The sequence below is a fragment of the Microcebus murinus genome, chromosome 6, assembly GCF_040939455.1.
Source record: "Microcebus murinus isolate Inina chromosome 6, M.murinus_Inina_mat1.0, whole genome shotgun sequence".
Taxonomy (NCBI): Eukaryota; Metazoa; Chordata; class Mammalia; order Primates; family Cheirogaleidae; genus Microcebus; species Microcebus murinus.
Genome location: NC_134109.1, coordinates 71790864 through 71814532, shown reverse-complemented (window position 1 = coordinate 71814532; position 23669 = coordinate 71790864). Strand labels below are relative to the sequence as shown.

The 23669-nt window shown below is 42.7% G+C and overlaps 2 protein-coding genes and 2 non-coding genes across 4 annotated transcripts; 2 read left to right on the top strand and 2 right to left on the bottom strand.

Moving 5' to 3' along the window:
• Positions 1–898: 898 nt before the first annotated feature.
• On the top strand, positions 899–6461 carry RNASE10 (ribonuclease A family member 10 (inactive)). Its single transcript, XM_012752861.3, has 2 exons — positions 899–1024; positions 4463–6461. Exon 2 carries the CDS (start codon positions 4468–4470, stop codon positions 5113–5115), a length of 648 nt encoding a protein of 215 aa, XP_012608315.1. The 5' UTR covers positions 899–1024; positions 4463–4467; the 3' UTR covers positions 5116–6461.
• On the bottom strand, positions 2544–3260 carry LOC105873215 (large ribosomal subunit protein eL13). The gene has a single exon (XM_076004215.1). The coding sequence runs from the start codon at positions 3213–3215 to the stop codon at positions 2580–2582; it is 636 nt and encodes a 211-aa protein (XP_075860330.1). The 5' UTR covers positions 3216–3260; the 3' UTR covers positions 2544–2579.
• A 6772-nt stretch (positions 6462–13233) lies between the features above and the next one.
• Positions 13234–13340, bottom strand: LOC142871625 (U6 spliceosomal RNA). The gene has a single exon (XR_012919859.1). It is a non-coding gene; the product is annotated as a U6 spliceosomal RNA (small nuclear RNA).
• Positions 13341–18143: 4803 nt separating this feature from the next.
• Positions 18144–18205, top strand: LOC142871694 (U7 small nuclear RNA). Its single transcript, XR_012919911.1, has one exon. It is a non-coding gene; the product is annotated as a U7 small nuclear RNA (small nuclear RNA).
• The last annotated feature ends 5464 nt before the right edge of the window (positions 18206–23669 follow it).

Here is a 23669-nt window from a genome sequence, read left to right as displayed (position 1 = left end):
GAACTGTAATGTTGTAAATTTTAAACATAAGCACTGCAAAAAGTCAGCCTAGACTTTGTAGATCACAGAAGTGGCTCCCAGACTACCATTTGAAAACTCCTGCCTGAATGGCTAAGGAAAACATCCTCCTAAAGGGCATCTTTATATCTATACAGAATTTTTATAGTGCCTTAATAATCTCCAGAGCACAGTTTAGACGTCTGAACCTTAGAATCAACATTGTAACTCTCCTGGTTTTATTCACCCAGGCTATAGGGACTGATAATCATAGTGTTACTTTGGATAATCTTTCATTTTAGTACTAAATGATTAGGTTTGCAAAATCTGGATATTCTTATGAGAATGTGGTTATTGCCTGGGCGATGGAAAGAGGGAGTGGAGAGTGCAGGGCGGGGTAAAGGTATAGGTAAAGGTATGCAAAAATTCATGCTTGACTCAAATACTCGAAATCTTCCAGTGAAGTCATGACACTTGTAAAATGTGAAAAGCAAAACAACCAGGTTGTAGAGATGACCTAAATAAAGGGCAAAGGTCTTGATGTTCCAGAAATTACAGGAAAAGGTTAAAGGAAGTACATTGTGGAGAATATAAGAAAATGACTAGATTTGAAATTCATGCACAAGATCAGGCTGTTTGCTGGGTAGTGGGTGTAACTCAGGATAGTGGGTGTAACTCAGGAGTGGAACAATTGATTAAAGAAACAAAACTGTCTGCAGTTTCCCAAGGCTGGAAACATTTCCTGTCTTGGGTGTTTGGATCTGTCTCAGTACCCAAACAGCTTTACTTCAAAGTGTTTGTGGGCACAGAAAGGAGGATTGGCTGAGCATGTTTTGCATTGCTGGGTGGGGGAAGTGAAAGGGAGAGTGGGTTTAGGAAGTAAGTCTGGGTTTAAGAGCATGTGCACCATCAGGAGATAACAATTTTTCTGCAGATCAGCAGCCAGAGAACTGCTCACAGAGGGAAACCCTGGGAGGTAAGAACTTGGGGAGGACTCAAGACTATTTGAAGCTACTTAGGTTTATAGGTAAGTCACAGAGGTGTTGGGTGCCCCAGGGAACAACATGGGAAGTTCTCTCTTTTTTTAAAAATAAAAAAATTTTTTGAAATATTTTCAACTTTAGAGAAAAGTTGCAATAATAATATAAGGAACTCCTGAATACTCTTTATCCAGATACATTAAAATGTTTCCACCCACACTTATTTTATGATTTTCTTTCTCTCTCTGTAAACACACACATGTACACACACACTTATATCTATATTCTGAACCATTTAAGAGCAGGTTGCATACATTGCATGTATTCCTTTGCTCCTTAATATTTCAGCTTGTAGTCCCTAAAAACAATGATATTTTCTTAAATAATCAGAGCACAGTTTTAAAATTCAGTATATTAAACATTGATATGCAGTAGTCTCTGTTACCCACAGTTTCAGTTACCAGTGGTCCATTGTGGTCTCAAAATATGAAGTGGAAAATTCCAGAAATAATTCATAATTTTTAATTGCATGCTGTTCTGAGTAGCATGATGACACCTCCTGCTGTCCTGCTCCATCCTGCCTGGGATGTGAATCATCCCTTTGTCTAAAGTATCCATGCTGTAGACACCACCTGCCAGCCTGTTAGTCACTCAGTAGCCATTATCAGATACACTGTCATGGTTTTGGTATTGCAGTACTTGTGCTTGGGGAACCCTTTCTTTTCTTAATAATGGCCCCAAAGTGTAAGAGCAGTAATGCTGGCAATTACTGCTGGCAATTATGCCGAAGAGAAGCCATAAAGTACTTCCTTAAGTGAAAAGGTGAAAGTTCTCAACAAGGAAAGAAAATAATTCATATGGTGAGGTAGCTACGATCTATGGTAAGAATGAATCTTCTATCTGTAAAACTGCAAACAGTATACTGTCATAATTGTTCTATTTTATTATTAGTTTTTGTTAATCTCATACTGTGCCTAATTTATAAATTAAACTTTATCATAGATATATATGTATAGGAAAAAAACCATAGTGCACTATCAGTAGTTTCAGGCATCCACTGTGAGTGTTGGAACATATTCCCTGTGGATCAGCAGGGACTACTGCAATACTCTTATCTTCTATACAGAGTGTATTCTAATTTTATCAATTGTCTCAATAATGTTCTTAATTTAATTTTTTTGAGACAGAGTCTTGCTTTGTTGCCCAGGCTAGAGTGCCGTGGCGTCAGCCTAGCTCACAGCAACCTCAAACTCCTGGGCTCAAGCAATCCTCCTGCCTCAGCCTCCAAGGTAGCTGGGACTACAGGCATGTGCCACCATACCCAACTAATTTTTTCTATATATATTAGTTTGCCAATTAATTTCTTTCTATTTATAGTAGAGACGGGTCTTGCTCTTGCTCAGGCTGGTTTCGAACTCCTGGCCTCGAGCAATCCGCCCGCCTCAGCCTCCCAGAGTGCTGGGATTACAGGCAGGAGCCACCGGGCCCAGCCCTCAATAATGTTCTTTATAGCATTATTTTTCTGGTAGGGAAGATCTCTCTTTTTTTTTTTTTTTTTTTTCCAGCTTCTCTCCTGATTTATTTAAAAGTCCCAAAAAGGCTTCATTTTTTCTTTTCAACATCCTGTTCTGCGGCCTCCTTAGCTCTCTTTGCCCGTATGCCGAAGAGCCGGGCGTTGGCGCGGGCCATGCGCAGACTGGCAAACGCCTTGAAGTTCTTCTCCTCCTCTGTGATGACTCTGGCCTTCTCCTTCTTGTAGACATTCCGTATGGGCATGACGGGGCCTGTCAACTGGGTGGCCAGTTTGAGTTCTTCACCAGAACTGTCTCCCTTCTTGGGGGCTGAGGGCTTCCTGGGGAAGAGGATGAGCTTGGAGCGGTACTCCTTCAGCCGCTGCACGTTGGCCTGCAGGGACTCGGTGGACTTGTTCCGTCTCCTTGGATCCACAGAAATTCCAATGGTCCGGGCCACCTTCTTGTGTATGCCGGCCACCCTTAACTCCTCCAGGCTGAAGCCCCTGCCGGCTCGCACTTTGGTGTGATACCGCACCGTGGGGCACCGCACGATGGGCCGGATGGGTCCCGACGCGGGGCGCGGGGCGATGCGGCGCGCTTTCGCTTGCCGGGCCTTGCGTCTGCGGATCTTCCGGGCCGGCTGGTTGAACCACGTGGCCACGCGCCGCTGCCAATCCTTGTGGAAGTGCGGCTTCAGTATCATGCCATTCCGGCTGGGCGCCATGGCTGCCTACGGCCCTCCTGCGCAGGAGAACAGCCGAGCGGAAAGGAAGATCTCTCTTTGATAGGGAAATGAGGCCAGCCTAGCAGGACAATGATACATGCTCATTCCCTTAGCTCTCATTAGGGTATTTATTAGTAGGGAAACCCAGCATATCAATTGTTTGATTTTCTTTGGTTTCATTCTTATTCTGCTTCTTCCCTGAGAGTACAAACCTAATCGCAGGAACACCCAGGTGCTAAGAGGTCTTTAGTCGTAGAAGGAATCTGGCGTAACAAGATGTAGCTTTAGCAGGGGGGTTTGGGATGTAAAATTGGACATCTTCCCTCCAGTCTCTGCTTAGGAGTGAGAAGGATACTTTTTCTATTACTTTGATCTTTATCTTGGGAGGGTGAGTAGCAAGGAGAGTAATATATACTTGAATGAGCAAAAGTAAATTTGTGATAAAAATGGAAAGATGGTCTTCTATGATAATTCTGACCCTTTACTGAAAATAAGACTTTCTACAAGAATTTCTCTAAATGTGAGCATGACACTGAACTCACTTGTTTTCTCAATCAGTCTCTTTGGTTATTTGGAATGAATTTCTGTTTAAGAATCAGCGGATGTGAACTTCCTTTACTGATTCCTCATAAGTAAACCACTTTAGAAATGCTTGCCCTGGTCAGCTTCCTACTCTTTAAGAGCCATACCTTATTTTTTACATAGCACCAGAGCATGTGGCATGGAGGGACAAGAGAAATAGGAAAAGAAAAGAAAGAATCACTGTCTTGAAGAGAATGGAGTAATGTGGAGAAGGGAAAGGAGACCCCAAAGAGGGTGCTGTAGGGCCGGCGCGGTGGCTCACGCCTGTAATCCTAGCGTTCTGGGAGGCCGAGGCAGGCGGATTGCTCAAGGTCAGGAGTTCAAAACCAACCTGAGCAAAAGTGAGACCCCCGTCTCTACTATAAATAGAAAGAAATTAATTGGCCAACTAATATATATAGAAAAAAAAAAATTAGCTGGGCGTGGTGGCGCATGCCTGTAGTCCCAGCTACTTGGGAGGCTGAGGCAGCAGGATTGCTTGAGCCCAGGAGTTTGAGGTTGCTGTGAACTAGGCTGACACCATGGCACTCTAGCCTGGGCAACAGAGTGAGACTCTGTCTCAAAAAAAAAAAGAGGGTGCTGTAGGGTATAGGGAGACTATGGACTCTATGGGAGCCAATTTTCATCTCAAAGTTGTGTTCTTCCATTTCCATCTTCCCCTCCAGGCAAAATGAAGGCGAATCTGGTGCAGGTCTTTTTCATGCTGCTGCTGCTGCTGCTGGGCCTGGGAGTGGGCCTGGGCCTGGGGCTTCAGATGGCCGCAGCAGTCCTGGAGGACAGTGATCAGCCGCTGAATGAATTTTGGTCCAGCGACTCACAGGATGAAGCTAAAGCCACTGAGAGGGAGGGTACCCGAACCACAGAAACCCTGGTGCTTAGCAACAAAGGAGTGGTGCAACCTGTCTGGTCAGAAGAGACCATCCTCGGTGAAGATGAGGTTGGAGGAAACAAGCTGCTCAGAGCTGAGGCTCCTTCACAGAGCAAGAAAGACTATCTTCAGCTTGACCTCACAGCTAGGGAATGCAATACCATGATGGCAGACAAGATGAAGGAGCACAATCAGACTTGCATAAATGAGTACACATTCATCCATGAGGAACTCCAAACGGTCAAAGCTGTCTGTAACAGCCCTGTTGTTGCCTGTGAGCTCAAGGGGGGCAAATGTCACAAAAGCTCCAAACCTTTTGATCTGACATTCTGTAAGTTGTCCAAAGCAGGCCAAGTCACTCCTAACTGCAGCTACCTGACTTTCATTATGGAAAAGTTTGTTGTTATAAGCTGTAACGACATGAAGCTCCAGTTAACATCTGGACACTAAAGCAACCTTTTTCTCTCTTCACCTTCTCCTCTTCTTCCTTTTCTAGTTTCTCTTTCACATGTTGCTTTCCTCTCAGGTATGCTGAAGAGAAGCTTCTGAGCAGAGAGGATGGGCTGTTCTTTGTTCTTCTCTCTTGAAAATATAATTCTTCTTTGTCCTATGGATCATCCAACCTTTTGATCCCAGGATTAGAGATGGCAGAATAGTGTGATGACGGCTGGTTTCATAGGCTTTCTGTTTCTCCCCTCCCTGGCCTGGGGGGGAATAAGTGGGGAGCTGCTCTAGTCCCTGCTGTAATCCTGGTCATCAGGCTGCTCCCTGGTCCGAGTTTACCTCTGGGTGTGGACTGGAAGAGTTTAATGCCTCCTTTGCCCATGTCTTTTCCTGCTCCCCACCTCGAGCCTCTACAGCAATCGTATAAGACTTTGGGCTTTGCACAACTTCACTTCTCTGCTGTGGCGACAATTAAAGTGATTCTGTGACTGCATCTGGAGAACCATGTGGGTCAGGTTTCTTTTCCTGAGCCTGGAAAAATCTAGGGCCTGGTTTGAGGGTCTGCTGGAAGGTGGTGTAGTCCATGACAGAACATGTGCTGGGTGAGGAAAACACTCTTTTTCTTGACCCTTCTCTTCCTTTTTCTCTTTCCTCCCATCTTTACTACCTGCCTTTTTGCTTGGCTTCTTGTTTTCTTTTCCTTCTTTTGCTTTTTGCCTTTGCTTCTCTTTTTCCTTAATTTTTTTCTGTTCTCCTTTTCCCCTTCTTTTTCTTTTTTAGGCCCTCCCTTCTCTTTCTGTGGATCCTTTCAGAGATTCAGGCAGCCAATGGTGGTCACTTATGCTATGCAAGGTAAATAGTTGGTCTTATAGTCAGAATCTGGTATAGGGGGTTGGAGGGAGGGTGTATCAGGAGAGAGAGAGAGAGAGAACCATTTTTCCAAATTCAGTCCAGAAAGTAGAATAGTGCTCACATTAAATGCTCAATTGATGTGGAGTGAATGGGATGGGAGAGAATCATGTTCTCATTTAGTACCTCTTCCTCTTTCTTACTCTGAAGAACAATAAAGTTGGTGAAAGAATAATTTCAGAAGAGAAGGTATTGGATTTTCTCAAGGAGGGAAAAATCTATGGGGTTGGAAAAATAGAGGATGCAAATGGCTGCCCTCAGCCTATTTTTTTTCTAAATTCAAATACATCAAGAAATAGGAACCAGGCCCGGCACTCACGCCTGTAATCTTAGCACTCTGGGAGGTCGATAGCTCAAGCAGGCTGATAGCTCAAGGTCAGGAGTTCAAAACCAGCCTGAGCAAGAGCAAGACCCCGTCTCTACTAAAAATAGAAAGAAATTAGTTGGCCAATTAATATATATATATATACATATATATGTATGTATGTATTTTAAAAATTAGCCAGGCATGGTGGCACAGGCCTGTAGTCCCAGCTACTCAGGAGGCTGAGGCAGGAAGATTGCTTAAGCCCAGGAGTTTGAGGTTGCTATGAGCTAGGCTGATGCCATGGTACTCTAGCCCAGACAACAGAGTAAGACTCTGTCTCAAAAAAAAAAAGAAAGAAAGAAATAGGCCGGGCGTGATGGCTGACGCCCGTAATCCTAGCACTCTGAGAGGCCGAGGCAGGAGGATCATTTGAGCTTAGGAGTTCAAGATCAGCCTGAGCAAGAGCGAGACCCCTGTCCCTAATATAAAAACATGTTAAAAATAAGTCAAATATTAAAAAAAAAAAAAAAGTCGTGGGTACTTGAGAGGCTGAGACAGGAGGATCACTTGAGCCCTGGAGTTCCAGGCTGCAGTGAGCTATGATCTCGCCATTGCACCCCAGCCTGGGTGACAGAGTGAAACCCCATTTCTAAAAAAATAATAATAAGAAAAAGTAATTTTACTCCTAAAAAATACTTATGTGAATTTTCCTAAATTGACATTGATTAGTTCTTTATCGCAGGCTTTACTCAATAAAACCAATAATGGGGCCAGGCACGGTGGCTCACTCCTGTAATCCTAGCACTCTAGGAGGCCAACGCGGGTGGATCGTTTGAGCTCAGGAGTTTGAGACCAGCCTGAGCAAGAGTGAGACCCTGTCTCTACTAAAAATAGAAATAAATTAATTGGACAATTAAAAATATATAGAAAAAATTAGCCAGGCATGGTGGCACATGCCTGTAGTCCCAGCTACTCAGGAGGCTGAGGTAGAAGGATCACTTGAGCCCAGGAGTCTGAGGTTGCTGTGAGCTAGGCTGATGCCACGGCATTCTAGCCCTGGCAACAGAGTGAGACTCTGTCTCAGTAAAAAACAAAACAAACAAACAAAAAACCAATAATGGTAAATTCTGGAAAATAAAAAACAAAAAAAGAAATAATGTAGTTTGACATGCTTGGGGCAGAGAGGAATCTGATAAAATGGCTATAAGGATCCACTGTGTGACTTGATTTTGAGATTGTATCCCCTTAAGGTTTTTCTCTGCTAGAGTGTTACAGACCCAACAGTCAGGCACATACATAAACAGGAGACTGGAGGGAAGAAAGGTTTGCTTTACTTTTACCTGGCTTTCACTGTCCTGTTCTTTCTTCATTTATTCTCCAGTTTCCTCTATCCTTCCTGTTCTTCCAGGCAGGCCACCACTTGAGTGTGTTGTCTCTGGTATCCGCTAAGAGCTCTTGATTCAACATGTCCCTTTATACCTCTGACTCACCTGTCCTGGTAATGACCTCTTAGGAGCAATGTTGTTGAACAGGAAGTGTGTCTGCATGTGGGCTACCCTGACATTTCAGAGGTGGTCCAGGAGTGGCAGGAGGTGATACTCACCCAAGGCAGATCCCTACTCTTCCTGATGGGAATCACTCTCTGGAGAAAGAGACAAAAGAACATCCAAGGCAAGGGAGAAAATGAGAAATGGGGTAGGAAGAGAGGAAAGAAGAGCAGATGTCAGAGAAAATTAGCCAGGTTAGGAATTTTTCTGGTGGGTCAACCAAGGGCATTAGGATTGGGAATGAATTGTGAAAGAGATCCATTGCATGGGGTAAAATAAAGAGAGTGGAATTAGCCAGGGATTGAAGCCTACATTGTCTCATTTGCAGGTGTGGCTTCATCTTACAGGTTCATTCTAGCCTCTCACCCTAAGGGTTCCCACACTGTTTAATAAGTGTACCTCTCTCCTCTTACTGGTCTCCACTTTGGACAAATCTCAGTGATCAGGCTTCTACCTGACCATGGAGATTACCTCAGGAAAGCAATTTATAGAACAATCTATGAGTCCCCTGTGGCTGAAGCAGGAAAATACAGCTTCCATGGTTGATAGCAGGTGACAAGGCTTTGTGGGTACCTCACCACCCAGGGACAGAAAATTAACTTGTTACAGCCCAAATTCTGCCTCATTCACAAAACTTTCACCAGTTCTTTTAACTCCATTGAAGCTCCTTCTGTACACTTCCAGAGTATTTTATTTAGTCCATATGACAGGTCCACGGTCACTTATCCACAGTTCCCAAATGCCTAAAGCTCTGAAAACTGAACATCTTTTTCAAAGTGGCCTCAAAACTCATTTAGATATGACACCTGACTAAATTGAAAATGTGAGGCTATTTATTTTCTTTATTTATGCCATGTGATCATTATACATTTCACCGTAGAAATAGCGATGTGATCAATTATGAGTACTGCTTCAGATAGACTCTTCTGGGGTGTTTAAGTAACATAAGATACACACGTATACACATGCACTCACGCACTATTGGTTTTTAAAATCAAAAAATGTCTAAGTTCCAAAATGCATTAGCTCCAAAAGATTTAGGTAAGGGATCATGGACCTATATATACTATTTAATTAGCCTTTAATTAATTTGACTATTATACAATCTTAGTTAGGCCATGAGCATCTTTTTAGAAGTGACTGTATGATAAGTTTGTTTTATACTCTTCATTGACACATTTATTTATGAGACAGAGTCTTGCTCTGTTGTCTGGGCTAGAGTTCTGTGGCATCAGTCTAGCTCACAGCAACCTCAAACTCCTGGGCTCAAGCAATTCTTCTGCCTCATCCTCCTAAGTAGCTGGGACTACAGGGACATGCCACCATGCCTGGCTAATTTTTCTATATATTTTTTAGTTGTCTGGCTAATTTCTATTTTTAGTAGATGCAGGGTCTCGCTCTTGCTCAGGCTGGCTCAGGCTGGTCTTGAACTCCTGACCTCAAGCAATCTTCCTGCCTCAGCCTCCCAGAGTGCTGGGATTAGAGGTGTGAGCCACCGCGCCTGGCCCTCTCCTACTATTTTCAAGACACTCAAATATTGTCTTCAGAACACTCTATACAAGTTTTTCTCAACTGTGGCTGCTTATTAGGATTACCTTGGGAAGCTTTAAAACTTCCAAAAATTAAAAAAATTCCAGGGGCACTCTTCTAGTGATATTGCTTTAATTAGTCTGAGTAGGAGCCTGGGCTCAGGTGGGATCCAGGCATGTTGGTGCTTACATCACTATCCCTCCTATGGCAGTTTTTCTGTGAATTGGCGTTTCACAGACTGTTAGCAGACATGTTGATTATTAACTAATCTGATGTGGTGTGCTATAGGAGAACAGAAAGAGTTATTAGAATAAACATGGGATAAAATACCAGCTCTGTTGCTTAAAAAAGCAGTTGTGACCATGGTAATTGCCCTCAGCTCTCAGAGCCTGAGGTTTCTTATCTGTAGAATGAGATGATAGTACCTATTTGATAGGCTTGTTGTGAGGATTTTTTTTTTAATTGATGCAGGGTCTTGCTCTGTCACCCAGGCTGGAGTGTAGTGACCTTATCATAGCTCACTGTAACCTCAAACTCCTGAACTGGAGCCATCCTCCCACCTCAGTCTCCTGAGTAGCTGGGACTACAGGTGTGCACCACCACTCCCAGCTAATTTTCCCGTTTTTTGTAGAGACAGGGTCTCACTATTGCTCAGGTTAGTCTTGAACTCCTGGACTCAAGCAATCCTCTCACTTTGGCATTCCAAAATGCTAGGATTACAGGCATGAGCCACCATACCCAGCTTGTTGTAAGGATTATATGAGATTAAGTAGCCCATTGCAGCATTCAATGAATGGCAGCTGCACTTGGTGGTGTTGTAGTTGGACTCATTGCCCACAGAGAGCACACTAAGTATTTTGACAGAGTCCTTCTGGAAGCAGCACTATAACACAAACTGCAATACCGTCAGCACGGGTTTGAGTTTCAGCTGTTTTGGCTGGTATATGGCTATGTGGGATCTCATAGAACTTTTTAAAGTCCATTCCTTGGATGGCCACAGAACAGATATACTGGGGCCAGTTCAATCCTTACACCTGGCAAGCAAGACCACTGCCCTGGGCCTAAGCCCCTCGGGATTCTGCTACACTTTGGAGTGCCTTCCACATAGGAAGCTCCCTTGTGGTGTCTGGCTGGGACTGGCTAAGGCCAGCGGTGCCATCTGGGTGGGGTGCTCAGAGCTTGGACTGGAGCCTGTGTGGGTCCTGGCCCCATTTTCCCCATTTGGAGCACTGTCTCCCCACCCACATGTGTGAGGTCAACCAGGTGACCCAAAACAGTGCTGAAACTTGCACCTAAGAGGGTCATCTTGGGACCCTGAGGCCAGTCTCTGGTTCCAGGAGGGTGACCTGGTAAGTGGATTGCTCCCCCTGGCCAGTATGGCATTTCTTTTGTGGTTTCACCTAAGTGGGCCACCAAAATGGTACTGACAATACTGATTTTGGGTGATCCTTGACGTAATGTGGATATTTGGCCCCTCCAAATCTCATGTTGAAATTTGATCCCCCTCTGTTGGAGGTGGGGCCTGGTGGGAGGTGTTTGGATCATGGAGCCAGATCCCTCATCAATGGCTTTGTGCCCGCCCTATAGTAATGAGCAAGTTTGCTTTATTAGTCCATGTGAGGGCTGGTTGTTTGCAGGAGTCTGGCACCACCTCCCTCCTCTCTTGCTCCTTCTCTTGCCACGTGACATACCTGCTCCCACTTTGCATTCTGCCTGGATTGGAAACTCCCTGAACCCCTCACCAGAAGCATATGCTGGAGCAATGCTTTATGTACAGTCCGTAGAACCATGAGACAAAGAAACCTCTTTTCTCTTACCCAGCCTCAGGAATTCCTTTAGAGCAATGCAAAACAGACGCATACAATCCTGGACACAGGATGAATTCAGGACTCTGGGCCACCAACCATCACTTACCACTGATCCTTAGGCTTGAACCACATGTTTGAAGGCTTTCACTGTCCATGTTCTCACTGTTGCGCTAATTCTGGTCTGTGGCACCCAAGGGTGGCAGGGATAGCATCATCATGTTTCTTACCCTGTAAACTCCCCACTGCTGGCACCCAGGCAGTTACTCCATGCCTTTTGCAGGATCCACACCATGGATGGAGGAGTGGAGTGGGCACTCCTGTGTCCTGTAATGATTTTGAGGTTATTGCACTGCAGTGCCAATGGAGCACCTCCTGTCAATGTTCTCTCTTGCCTGCAATTGATGGGTGATGACATGCTATCCTGGGTTGGTCTTAATCTGTGCAAGATGAAGCTCCTTGCATGAACTGGATTGCTCTTTTCCCTCTGTCCCATGGGTTCCTTGCCTATCCTTCCAGCTGGTGGCAGCATGTGAAAAGCAGGCGTGTAGCCAGTTGGAAAGAGGCCGCATTCTAGGAATATGGTAATTATGGCTTAAAGAGTTCAAGAGAAGGTATGATTGGACGATGTATTGTTTAACGTTTATGCTAGAACATTGCAAATGGCCAATTCCTCATGGCCTGGAAATTTTTTTTTTTTTCTTTTTTGAGTCAGAGTCTCACTCTCTTGCCTGGGCTAGAGTGCCGTGGCATCAGCTTAGCTCACAGCAACCTCAAACTCCTGGGCTCAAGTGATCCTCCTGCCTCAGCCTCCCAGGTAGCTGGGACTACAGGCATGTGCCACCCTGGCCAGCTAATTTTTTCTATTTTTTGGCTAATTTCTTTCTATTTATAGTAGAGATTGAGTCTCGCTCTGGCTCAGGCTGGTCTTGAACTCCTGAGCTCAAGCAATCCTCCTGCCTAGGCCTCCCAGAGTGCTAGGATTATAGGCGTGAGCCACCTCGCCCAGCCCAGGAAATTAATTAGCATTCTCATTTTCCTGCATACTCTGGGTAAGACTTGCATTTGTGATCATCATCAACAATATAAGGTAACAAAGTCACCTTTGAAAGAGTCATTGGAAGCTGGTATATTCAGTGTCATGAATAATGATATAACCAGTGTTAAATAAATGGCATTATGAAACTACAGAGGCAAGAAGATTCAAATTGTTTCAATTCAAACAGGTATTGAAGGCCCAAAGCATTGTGCTTTTTGTGTTGTGTGGTTGGATATATGAAACTATCCAAGAATGGTACATTTGACAATAAAGAACATGAAGAAATAGTTCCTACATTTAGTAAGAAAAGGTAATATCGGGACACCATAAAGAATTTGTATAAAGCCTGGCCCAGTGACTCACACCTGTAATTCTAGCACTGTCAGAGGTCGAGACGGGTGGATCCTTTGAGCTCAGGAATTGGAGACCAGCCTGAGCAAGAGTGAGATCCTGTCTCTACTAAAAATAGAAAGAAATTAGCTAGACAACTAAAATTATAGGAAAAATTAGCTGGGCATGGTAACACGTGCCTGTAGTCCCCGCTACTCGGGAGGCTGAGGCAGGAGGATCACTTGAGCCCAGGAGTTTGAGGTTGCTGTGAGCTAAGCTGATGCCATGGCACTCTAACCCAGGCAAGAGAGTGAGACTCTGCCTCAAAAAAATAAAAAAAAATAAAAATAAAATAAATAAATAAATAATTGCATGTGCACTGATTGGAGAATAAACAAATATATAAGTATCTTTTCTTTACCTATTATTCTAAATCTTCATTGATGAGACACCATACTTCACTTGAGGCCATAAATTTTGTAAACTATTTAAAAATCAAATGTTTATGGGCCCCCTAAATGTTTAGGGACCCTCAAAATTTAGCGCAAGGCTACACACATTGTAGAGGCAGCTCTGCTTGTGGATGAATCCAGAGTAATGTTTCATATGTCATGTCCTCGTTAGGCAGAATTTTTTAAAATTATTTTTAAAAAATTTAACAATATGAAAGGCTTCACGTATTTGCATGTCATCCTTGTGCAGAGGACATGCTAATCTTCTCTGTATTGTTCCAATTTTAGTATATGTGCTGCCGAAGTGAGCACATTAGGCAGGGTTTTGACATAGACTGTCCTCATCAGACCCCTCAAGTGCTCAGTCTTACCAGGAGGAGCAGACTGAGCTGGTCCTCTTCATCCTTTCTGCTTCCCGGGGTGGTGAATTTATATTCTCTGGTAGAGATTCATTCCTGATGGGGCCAAAAGGAACTTCAAGGGACAGAGTTGTCATTTTCAGCAATGCTTTGATTTCGCACAGCATTTGTTGATGTCCCTGCCTCTGAACCCCGTCTCCTACCCATAGGCCTGCCCTCTCCCTCCCCTCCACATTAGCAGACTGGGCTCCAGTTAGTTTCCAGAAAGTGATTCAAATCACAGAACAGCTGGGCCAGTTCTTCATTAGTATTATGATTCAGAAACCAGGTAAATTTGGATTTAGAGGAAGAGTAAGGGGAAGAGAAAGATAGTAGTATTAAGCCTAAGCAATAGTAGCAACAGGGGAAACGTTGCATTTGTATTGTAAACTCAGTGCTCTTGGTGAGGCGTAACAAATAGTCCACTACCTATTTATACAGGATTTGGGAGGCACTGCGATGCCCCACAGTTGGAAAATGTCAACTCTCTAGCACTAGCATGAAGCTAGTGTTTGGAATTATATCCTTATAAACTTATTGTGCATCCCAATTCACAAGGACATAATATTATTAACTCCAAAGAATGAGTGGGCTTTTCAGCACCTTTATAAGGTGACAACAAGAAAAGCCAAAAGCAAAATATCCCTTATTCTGTGAATGTTTTTGCATGAGTTTGGCCATGTGCTACTTACTGGGTATGCATTCATTAAAAAAAAAAACACAAAAAAACTAACAAAAAAAACTAAACAGGCATTGTATACACCTTTGTAGTAACCCACAGATGAAACCCATTGGGGATAATTGTGATAGGAAGACAGAAGGTGATGTGATTGGAGTCAGCACTTGGCACTGCTCTGGAAAGCTGGTCTAGCTAAAGACCAACATGCAGCAAGTAGGAGACTGGGGTTATAAGAATGTACTTCTAAGATTAAGGAAAGTGTATCTAAATGGTCAGCTGGTAACTATATATCTCCTTTACCAGGCAGGTGCAACCATCCCCTAGCTGCTGGGAGTGTTCCCTGCCAAGTGTTCATGGGTACACTCTTCTGCAGAGAATAGCCTCCAGCCTGTGGGGCCCCCTAGCTGATGATGCCTAAGAGGTTATGTCCTTTCCCAGAGGTAGCCCACAGCCAATGGTTAGCTGATATGGATGTACAAGAACCTGGACCTCTTGCCTCGATTTTATGGCATCAGTCATGTTCTAGAGCTCCCCAAGGATTCGGTTTAAGCCTAGATTCTAGTTAAAGTCACTTCTTTGTTTAGCTTTTTTCTTCTGGCCTATCCTGCTTCCCTTACTTCCTTACAGGTTTCTCCTGAGAGCACTACCTCAAATAAATCACCAGCTCAAGCCTCCGCTTTTAGGCCACCTGACCTAATATTTTGCTTAGTGCAAGCCCTGACAGAAGCTGGTTCTTCAGAATGCACATGTTCTAAAGGAGGGATAGGTGACTCACATTACTTGAAGGTCTCCAAGGAGCTGAAGAGCAGGGGCCCAGGTTAGAGGTCCCTTCAGGCTGGTAGGCAGGGTGGACTCCAGAATGTCAGGGTAGCATAATGGTTAAGCACATGGAATCTGGAACTTCACAGCATTGAAATTCTGGTTCTAACATTACTAACTCATCTTGGGTAAGTAGCCTCTCTGGTTCCTGTTTATCAGTACATGGGGATATCTGAGTAGAACTAATACAATGTCTTGTAGATTGTATATACTCAAGGTATTTGTATAAAATTAAACTCATTTTTTACATGACCCATTCTCAAACATTGGCTAATATGCTTTGATCTTCCCTGGTCCTTTTATAGTTTTTTTTTTTTAATTGTTGTGATAATTGTTTGTTTTTGAGACAGAGTCTTGCTCTGTTGCCTGGGCTAGAGTGCAGTGGCATCATCATAGCTCACTGCAACTGCAAACTCCTGGGCTCTAGTGATCCTCCTGCCTCAGTCTCCCAAGTAGCTGGGGGTTTGCCCACGGCCAAACTTGGCTAATTTTTCTATTTTTAATAGAGACAGAATCTCGTTCTTGCTCAGGCTGGTCTCGAACTCCTGGTCCCAAGCAATTCTCCCTCCTCAGCTTCCCAAAGTGCTAGGATTACAGGTGTGAGCCACTGCACCTCGTTTCCTTTTATAGTTATTATTACTCAAGAGGAAGGTGAATCAGATCTCTTGGTCTCCAAATCAATTATGTTACCAGGTCGGGCGTGGTGCCTCACGCCTGTAATCCTGGCACTCTGGGAGGCCGAGGCGGGAGGATCGCTCAAGGTCAGGAGTTTGAAACCAGCCTGAGAAAGAGCTGAGTGAGACCCTGTCTCTACTAAAAAATACAGAAAGAAATTAATTGGCCAACTAATAATATATAGAAAAAATTAGCTGGGCATGGTGGTGCTTGCCTGTCATCCCAACTACTCTGGAGGCTGAGGCAGAAGGATTGCTTGAGACCAGGAGTTTGAGGTTGCTGTGAGCTAGGCTGACGCCATGGCACTCTAGCCCAGGCAACAGAGTGAGACTCTGTCTCCAAAAAAAAAAAAAAAAAAATGATGTTACCACTACACCATTTTTCCCGTTTTCTTGATCTGAGGATAGTCAGCCATCTTTCATCAATAATCTGAAACTACAGAAGCTCTTGATAAAAGCACCATGTTTTTTAGTTATTTTGGTGGCTTTAAAATTTGTCCACATAGCCACTGATGCTCTTCCTTTCAAAAAGTGAGCTTAATCCCCATTTCCTTGAGTGTGGCTGAACTTTGTGATTCACTTCTAATGAATGGAAGGGATGGCGTGCCTTTTCTGAGATAGGTCAAAATAAGCATTTGGCTTCCTCCTTGCTCTTGCACGACTTGCTCTGAAGTAAGCTAGTTGCCATGTCATGAGAACACTCAAGCAGCACTGTGGAGAGACCCATGTGGGAACTCGGGTCTCCTGCTAATACCACGAAGGAACTAAGGCTGCTGCCCAAAGGCCATGTGGGTGACCCATCTTGGAAGCAGATCCTCCAGCCCCAGTCTAACCTTCAGATGACTGCAGCCCTGGGTGACGTCTTGACTGCAACCTCATGAGAGACCCTAAGTCAGAGCAACTCCGCTAACTTGCTTCCAAACTCCTGACCTTTACAGTCTGTAACATAATAAATATTTGTTACTTTAAGCTGCTAAATTTTAGGGTAATTTGTTTCACAGTGATAGATAACAAATACAGTTATGAAATGTAAGATTGTCTAGCCTAGAATGGCTCATTGTGGTGTTTTTCATCTCTCCATTTATAATCACTCTTTTCTTTATCTGGGAACTAAAGAATGATTTTATTTCCCCCACACCCAGCTAATAATTGACCTACTAACTTAGTTAAAAACTATAGAATGGCTGGCGTGGTGGCTCATGCCTGTAATCCTAGCTCTCTAGGATTCTCTTTGTTCCTGGGATTCCACATTTCACAATTTATCCTAAGGAATGAATTTGGCAAATGTATAAAGTTGTATGAACAAGGATGTTCACCATGGTTTTTATAAAGGTAAAAGTATAAAATACTAAATTTCCAACAACAGAGATCATTTAAATTAATAATAGTTTAAGAATAAAATTACATTCAGCCCCTTAAAGTGATAATAAAGACCTAGATTTGGGCTGGGTGCAGTGGCTCACGCCTGTAATCCTAGCTCTCTGGGAGGCTGAGGCGAGCAGATCGCTCAAGGTCAGGAGTTCGAAACCAGCCTGAGCAAGAGTGAGACCCCCGTCTCTACTAAAAATAGAAAGTCATTGGCCAACTAAAAATATATAGAGAAAAAATTAGCTGGGCATGGTGGCACATGCCTGTAGTCCCAGCTACTTGGGAGGCTGAGGCAGGAGGATCACTTGAGCCCAGGAGTTTGAGGTTGCTGTGAGCTAGGCTGATGCCATGGCACTCTAGCCCAGGCAACAGAGTGAGACTCTGTCTTAAAAAAAAAAAAAAGACCTAGATTTGGCCAGGCTCAGTGGTTCATGTATGTAATCCTAATACTCTGGGAGGCCGAGGTGGGAGGATCCCTGAGGTCAGGAGTTCAAGACCAGCCTGAGCAAGAGGGAGACCCTGTCTCTACTAAAAATAGAAAAAAATTAGCTGGGCGCAATGACATGTGCCTGTAGTTCCAGCTACTCAAGAGGCTGAGGCAGGAGGATGGCTTGAGTCCAGGAGTTTGGTGTTGCAGTGAACTATCATAAACCCAATGTACTCTAGCCAGGGTGACAGAGTAAAACTCTGTCTCAAAAAAAAAGCCCAAACAAAAACCTAGAGTTACTGACATGGAAGAATGTAGATGAGTTCAGTCAAAGAAGTTTATAGTGTGTTTATTATAATTCCATTTTGTGAAAACATATGCCTTTAGTTGTAAAAAAAAAAAAAATTATGTGTGTATATTTACATAGAAAATCCTGGAAGGATAGATATTAAAATGTCATCAGCAGTTAACTTTTGATGATGAGATTTAGGCATATTTTAATTATTTTAAAATTTATCTGTATTTTCTAGTTTTTTCCTAGTGATTTAATGAATCATGAAAAGGCAATACAATTCATTGAAGAAAATTAGGAAAATAGCAAAAAGAAGAAAGTTATGGTCAAATGTATTTACACTATGCAAGATTAATCACCTTGAATATTTTGATGTTTATGCTTTTAGCCTTTTATGTGCAAGTATACATACAGACATCTAAATCTTTAAAACAAAATTGGAATCAAATGTTACTTACAAGTGTGATAGCTCTTTTAGAATTTGTCTAGCAGGCTTTCTGGTCCTTACTGGAAGACCCCTTAAAAAAATAAAATTAAAAAAATAATAAAGGCCAGCGCAGTGGCTCACGCCTGTAATCCTAGCACTCTGGGAGGCTGAGGCGGACGGATTGCTCGAGGTCAGGAGTTCAAGATCAGCCTGAGCAAGAGCGAGACCCCATCTCTACTATAAATAGAAAGAAATGAATTGGCCAATTAAAATATGTAGAAAAAATCAGCCAGGCATGGTGGCGCATGCCTGTAGTCCCAGCTACTCGGGAGGCTGAGGCAGGAGGATTGCCTGAGCCCAGGAGTTTGAGGCTGCTGTGAGCTAGGCTGATGCCACAGCACTCACTCTAGCCTGGGCAACAAAGTGAGACTCTGTCTCAAAATAATAATAATAATAATAATAAATTAATTAAAAAGAAAACAAATGTTATTTACAGTTGTGCATTATACTTCTGAACTGTAATTTAAAATGTTCAAACTATTAATATCAAACTATCAAATAATATCAAACTCACAAAAAAGTTGCAAGTACAGTACAAAGAACCCTTTTTTCTCCTGAAAAGAATTGAGAATAAGTTGCTGAATGCTGCTCCATCCCTGAATACTTTAGTGTGTCTTTCTTATAATAAGGATATTCTCATATAACCACAATATAACCATCAAAATCAGGACATTAATATTATGCTACCATCTAACTCAGACCTTATTCAAATTTTACCATTTGTCCCAATAATTTCTTTTTCTTTCTTTCTTTTTTTTGAGACCAAGTCTCACTCTGTTGCCTGGGCTAGAGTGCCGTGGTGTCAGTCTAGCTCACAGCAACCTCAAACTCCTGGGCTCAAGCAATCCTACTGCCTCAGCCTCCCGAGTAGCTGGGACTACAGGCATGTGCCACCATGCCCAGCTAATATATATATATATATATATATATATATATATATATATATTTTTTTTTTTTTTTTTTTTTAGTTACAACTAATTTCTTCCTATTTATAGTAAAGACAGGTCTTGCTCTCGCTCAGGCTGGTTTCGAACTCCTGACCTCGAGCAATCCGCCCGCCTCAGTCTCCCAGAGTGCTAGGATTACAGGCGTGAGCCACCGCGCCCGGCCTAGACACATTTCTTTATTCTCCTTGGGTCTGATACCCTTCCTTCCTCAGGTTTTCCTTGATTCATGACTTCAACTCTTTTGAAGATTCCAGGCCATTCCGTAGAGTGTCTCAATGTGGATTACTCCTGATTAGATTCAGATTCCGCATCTTTGGCAGAGATGACACAAAAATGATGCGTGTTCTTCCCACTGCATCCCCTCAGTTTCAGTTCAGTTTAAACCATTATTGATGATATTAACTTTGTTCACTTGATTATAGTGAAATCTTCCAGGTTTCTTTACTAAAGTTACTACTATTTATTCTTTATAACTAAGGAGTATTTTGTAGTGGATGTATTTTGAAACTAGGTATTTAATTCCTTATCACAGTTTATTTATTTATTTATGAGATAGAGTTTCACTTTGTTGCCTAGGCTAAAGTGCCATGGAGTCAGTATAGCTCACCCCAACCTCAAACTCCTGGGCTTGAGCAATCCTTCTGCTTCATCCTCCCAAGTAGCTAGGACTACAGGCATGTGCCACCATGCTCGGCTAATTTTTTTTTCTGTATATTTTTAGCTGTCCAATTAACTTCTTTCTATATTTGGTAGAGATGGGGTCTCGCTTTTGCTCAGACTGGTCTCGACTCTTAAGCTCAAAGGATCCACCCAGCTTGGCTTCTCAGAGTGCTAGGATTATAGGCGTGAGCCACTACATCTGGTCCCTTATCACATTTTAAATGTATTCATTTGTTTATGTCATTATGGATTCATGTTTTCTTTTTTATTCAGTGAGTTATAATTGGTCCCATATTAGCCAGTGGAAGCCCCTCTAAGCTGGCTTCTGTGTGCTTTTGACATGTCCCCAACATTCTTTAGGCATTTTCTTGCTTTAAGGAACAAGATGGTTCAAACTCATCTATTTTCCTAGTCCTGGAACCAGTTATTTCTCTAATGATACCTGACAGTTTTTAGTGGAGAACAGTATTTTGAAGCTAAGATCTAGGTGTTAGGTAGGTGCTCATTGCTGTTGGGGTGAAAGAGCTCTAAGTCTCTGTCAGTAGATAGAGTTGAGCTGGGAATATAGCCAAAGATCCAATCACTCACACACACACCCCCACACGCACACTCACAGGCATTTGCATATATTTTATTCCTTTATATGTTTATAGTGAAAACCATAAATTTCTACCAATACCTCAATTTAAATCCAACCCCACAAGCTCATATTAGTTTTTTCTCTTTCCATATTTATATCTCCATTTCCATATTTATAACTTTTTAATTTATAACTTCCTTCTCCCATATTTTTTTTTATCTTTATCTTTTTCTTTTTTGAGACAGTCTCACTCTGTTGCCTGGGCTAGAGTGCCATGGCATTAGTCTAGCTCACAGCAACCTCAAACTCCTGGGCTCAAGTGATCCTGCCTCAGCTTCCTGAGTAGCTGCAACTACAGGCATGCACCACCATGCCTGGCTAATTTTTTCTATATGTTTTTAGTTGGGCAATTAATTTCTTTCTATTTTTGTAGAGACGGGGTCTCACTCTTGTTCAGGCGGGTTTCAAACTCCTGAACTTAAGCGATCCTCCCGCCTCGGCCTCCCAGAGTGCTAGGATTGCAGGCGTGAGCCACCGCACACCCGACCTCCCATATTTTCTTTAATATATTTGCTTATTCAGTCAATCTTCATGTATGAACCAATCTCCCATTGCTGCCGCTGTTTCTGCTTGCAGATGGAAGCCTTTCACCCCCTCCGGCTCTGACACTCTGTGCCAGGCTACCCTCCTGCTTGGATGTCACCCTCTTGGGTTTCAGTACCTCTCACCCTCCAAGCTGGGTTCTCCTGTTGGCCCTAACAAGCACGTCCTCTTTGCCTCTCTTGCTTCTGACTTCCTCCTCGTGGATATCTACCTTGCTCTGCCTCACCTAGTGGCTTTAAGACTAAATTGTTTAGAAAAGGAAAGTAAGGGAAGAGGTCTTACATCTTTTGAAAATTAAAGTATATGATAGCATTTTCCATATTGTTCAGTATTCTTTAAAAAGTTTTACCAGGAAGTTGGACACGGTGGCTCGTGTCTGTAATCCCAGCACTTTGGGAGGCCAAGGCAGGAGGATAGCTACAAAAAATAAGAAAAATTAGCTGGGCGTGGGCACACTCCTCTAGTCCCAGCTACTTGGGAGTCTGAGGTGGGAGGATCAATTGAGCCCAGGAATTCGAGGCTGCTGTGACCTATGATTATCCCATTGCACTCCAGCAGTGGGTGACAGAGCAAGATCCTGTCTCTTAAAAAAAAAAAAAAAAGTTTTACTGTGTATTTTTTATTCTATTAATATAAAATTTATTTAAGTATTCCTCTACTATGGTTGGAAATTTAAGGTGATTTCCAACAATAAATAATTTGCAGATTGTTTTCCTTAAAACAAATCTCCTCCAGTAAATTTTTTTTGTCTCCTCTTCCCAGAGAGTCACTTCACTATGCGACACAAACCTCTTGAGTGCGCACATACAGTTTTTGCTATCCTGCAAACACAAATTAAAAACTCTTTAAATCTCAGTGGATTTTTCATGGTGGCTACAGAGTCTCATCAGTCATGCATTCAGTGTGTTTTGAAGCTGGGTTTATTTGGGAAGATATCCAGAGAAGACAGAGTTCAAGAATTTCTCCTAAAGCAAGACTGCGTCATAGAGCTTAGGTTGTGTAAGCACCACGGGGGTGGGACTTCACTATTTGTCCACCTTCAGCCTCACCACGTACATTTCTGTGGGAAATGCTGAGGCTGTTCCCCGCACAAAGACCATACAGGCTGCTTCCCAGTGGCCCCTCCCTTATAACCTGTTTATTTTGCTTAGCTGAGCCATCGCAACCACCTTTTTTTTTTTTTTTTTTTTTTGAGACAGAGCCTCACCCTGTTGCCCAGGCTAGAGTGCCGTGGCGTCAGCCTAGCTCACAGCAACCTCAAACTCCTGTGCTCAAGCGATCCTCCTGCCTCAGCCTCCCGAATAGCTGGGACTACAGGCATGCATCACCATGCCTGGCTAATTTTTTCTATTTTTAGTAGAGACGGGGTCTTGCTCTTGTTCAGGCTGGTCTCAAATTCCTGAGCTCAAACAGTCCACCCGTCTGGGCCTCCCAGAGTGCTAGGATTTCAGGCATGAGCCACCGCACCGGCCTCTCAACCACTTTTGAAGTGACTCTTTTAATATTAATCCTAGAGTAGAAGATTTAGTTAAAATCCCAAGACTACATTTACTAAAAAAACCAAATACAAAAATAACAAAAAAAGTTAGTTTATAAAATAGAAACTTTCTCCCAGGCGGGCCCTGTTCAATGGTGACTCGTGTTTTAAATTTTGAATAGTCAGTATCACATCCAGAAATGATCAGACATCTTCATATGACCTGTATGATTCCCTGGTTCTACAATTCTTTAATCTTCACATCTGTAATCACTTAAATCTATTCTATGAGGAATTCTAGGGCTGATCATTTCTCTAAGTGAAGTTATTATAGGAGGCAGACTCAGCAAAAGACAAATCTTACCTTATTTCACACTTTTTGTTTCTGTAGTAAAATATATATGACATAAAATTTTCCATTTTAACCATTTTTTTTTTTTTTTTGAGACAGAGTCTCACTTTGTTGCCCAGGCTGGAGTGAGTGCCATGGCATCAGCCTAGCTCACAGCAACCTCAAACTCCTGGGCTCAAGCAATCCTGCTGCCTCAGCCTCCCAAGTAGCTGGGACTACAGGCATGTGCCACCATGCCCGGCTAATTTTTTCTATATATTTTAGTTGGCCAATTAATTTCTTTCTATTTATAGTAGAGACGGGGTCTCGCTCTTGTTCAGGCTGGTTTTGAACTCCTGACCTCGAGCAATCCACCCGCCTCAGCCTCCCAGAGTGCTAGGATTACAGGCGTGAGCCACCGCGCCCGGCTCATTTTAACCATTTTTAAGCATACAATTCAGTAGCATTAATTACATTCACAATGCATCACTATTATCTATTTCGAAAACTTTTTCATTACCGCAAACAGAAACTGTTACTAGGGTCCCATTTTGTATTTATCAAAATAACACATTCTCACAGTTAAAAGGTCAAGTCCACCTCATTCCCCTCTCCTCCTAATACAACTGTGTTTTAGTTCCTCTTTTGCTTACCTTTTTTTTTATATATAATTTTATTTTTTATTTCATTTTTCTTTTCCTTTTTTTCATGGCACTACTGACAGCTGATTTTGCTTACCTTTCAAACTTAATAATATACTAACCCTTTTATTACCTGTTTTAGCTATGCACTGTATTTTGAGTCCCTATTGTTTAAAATGAGAATATTAGCATCCTTACCCTTCCCTTTGTTTTTCTGTCTCTCAACTTTAGTCAACTGTACTTTACTTTTACATTGTC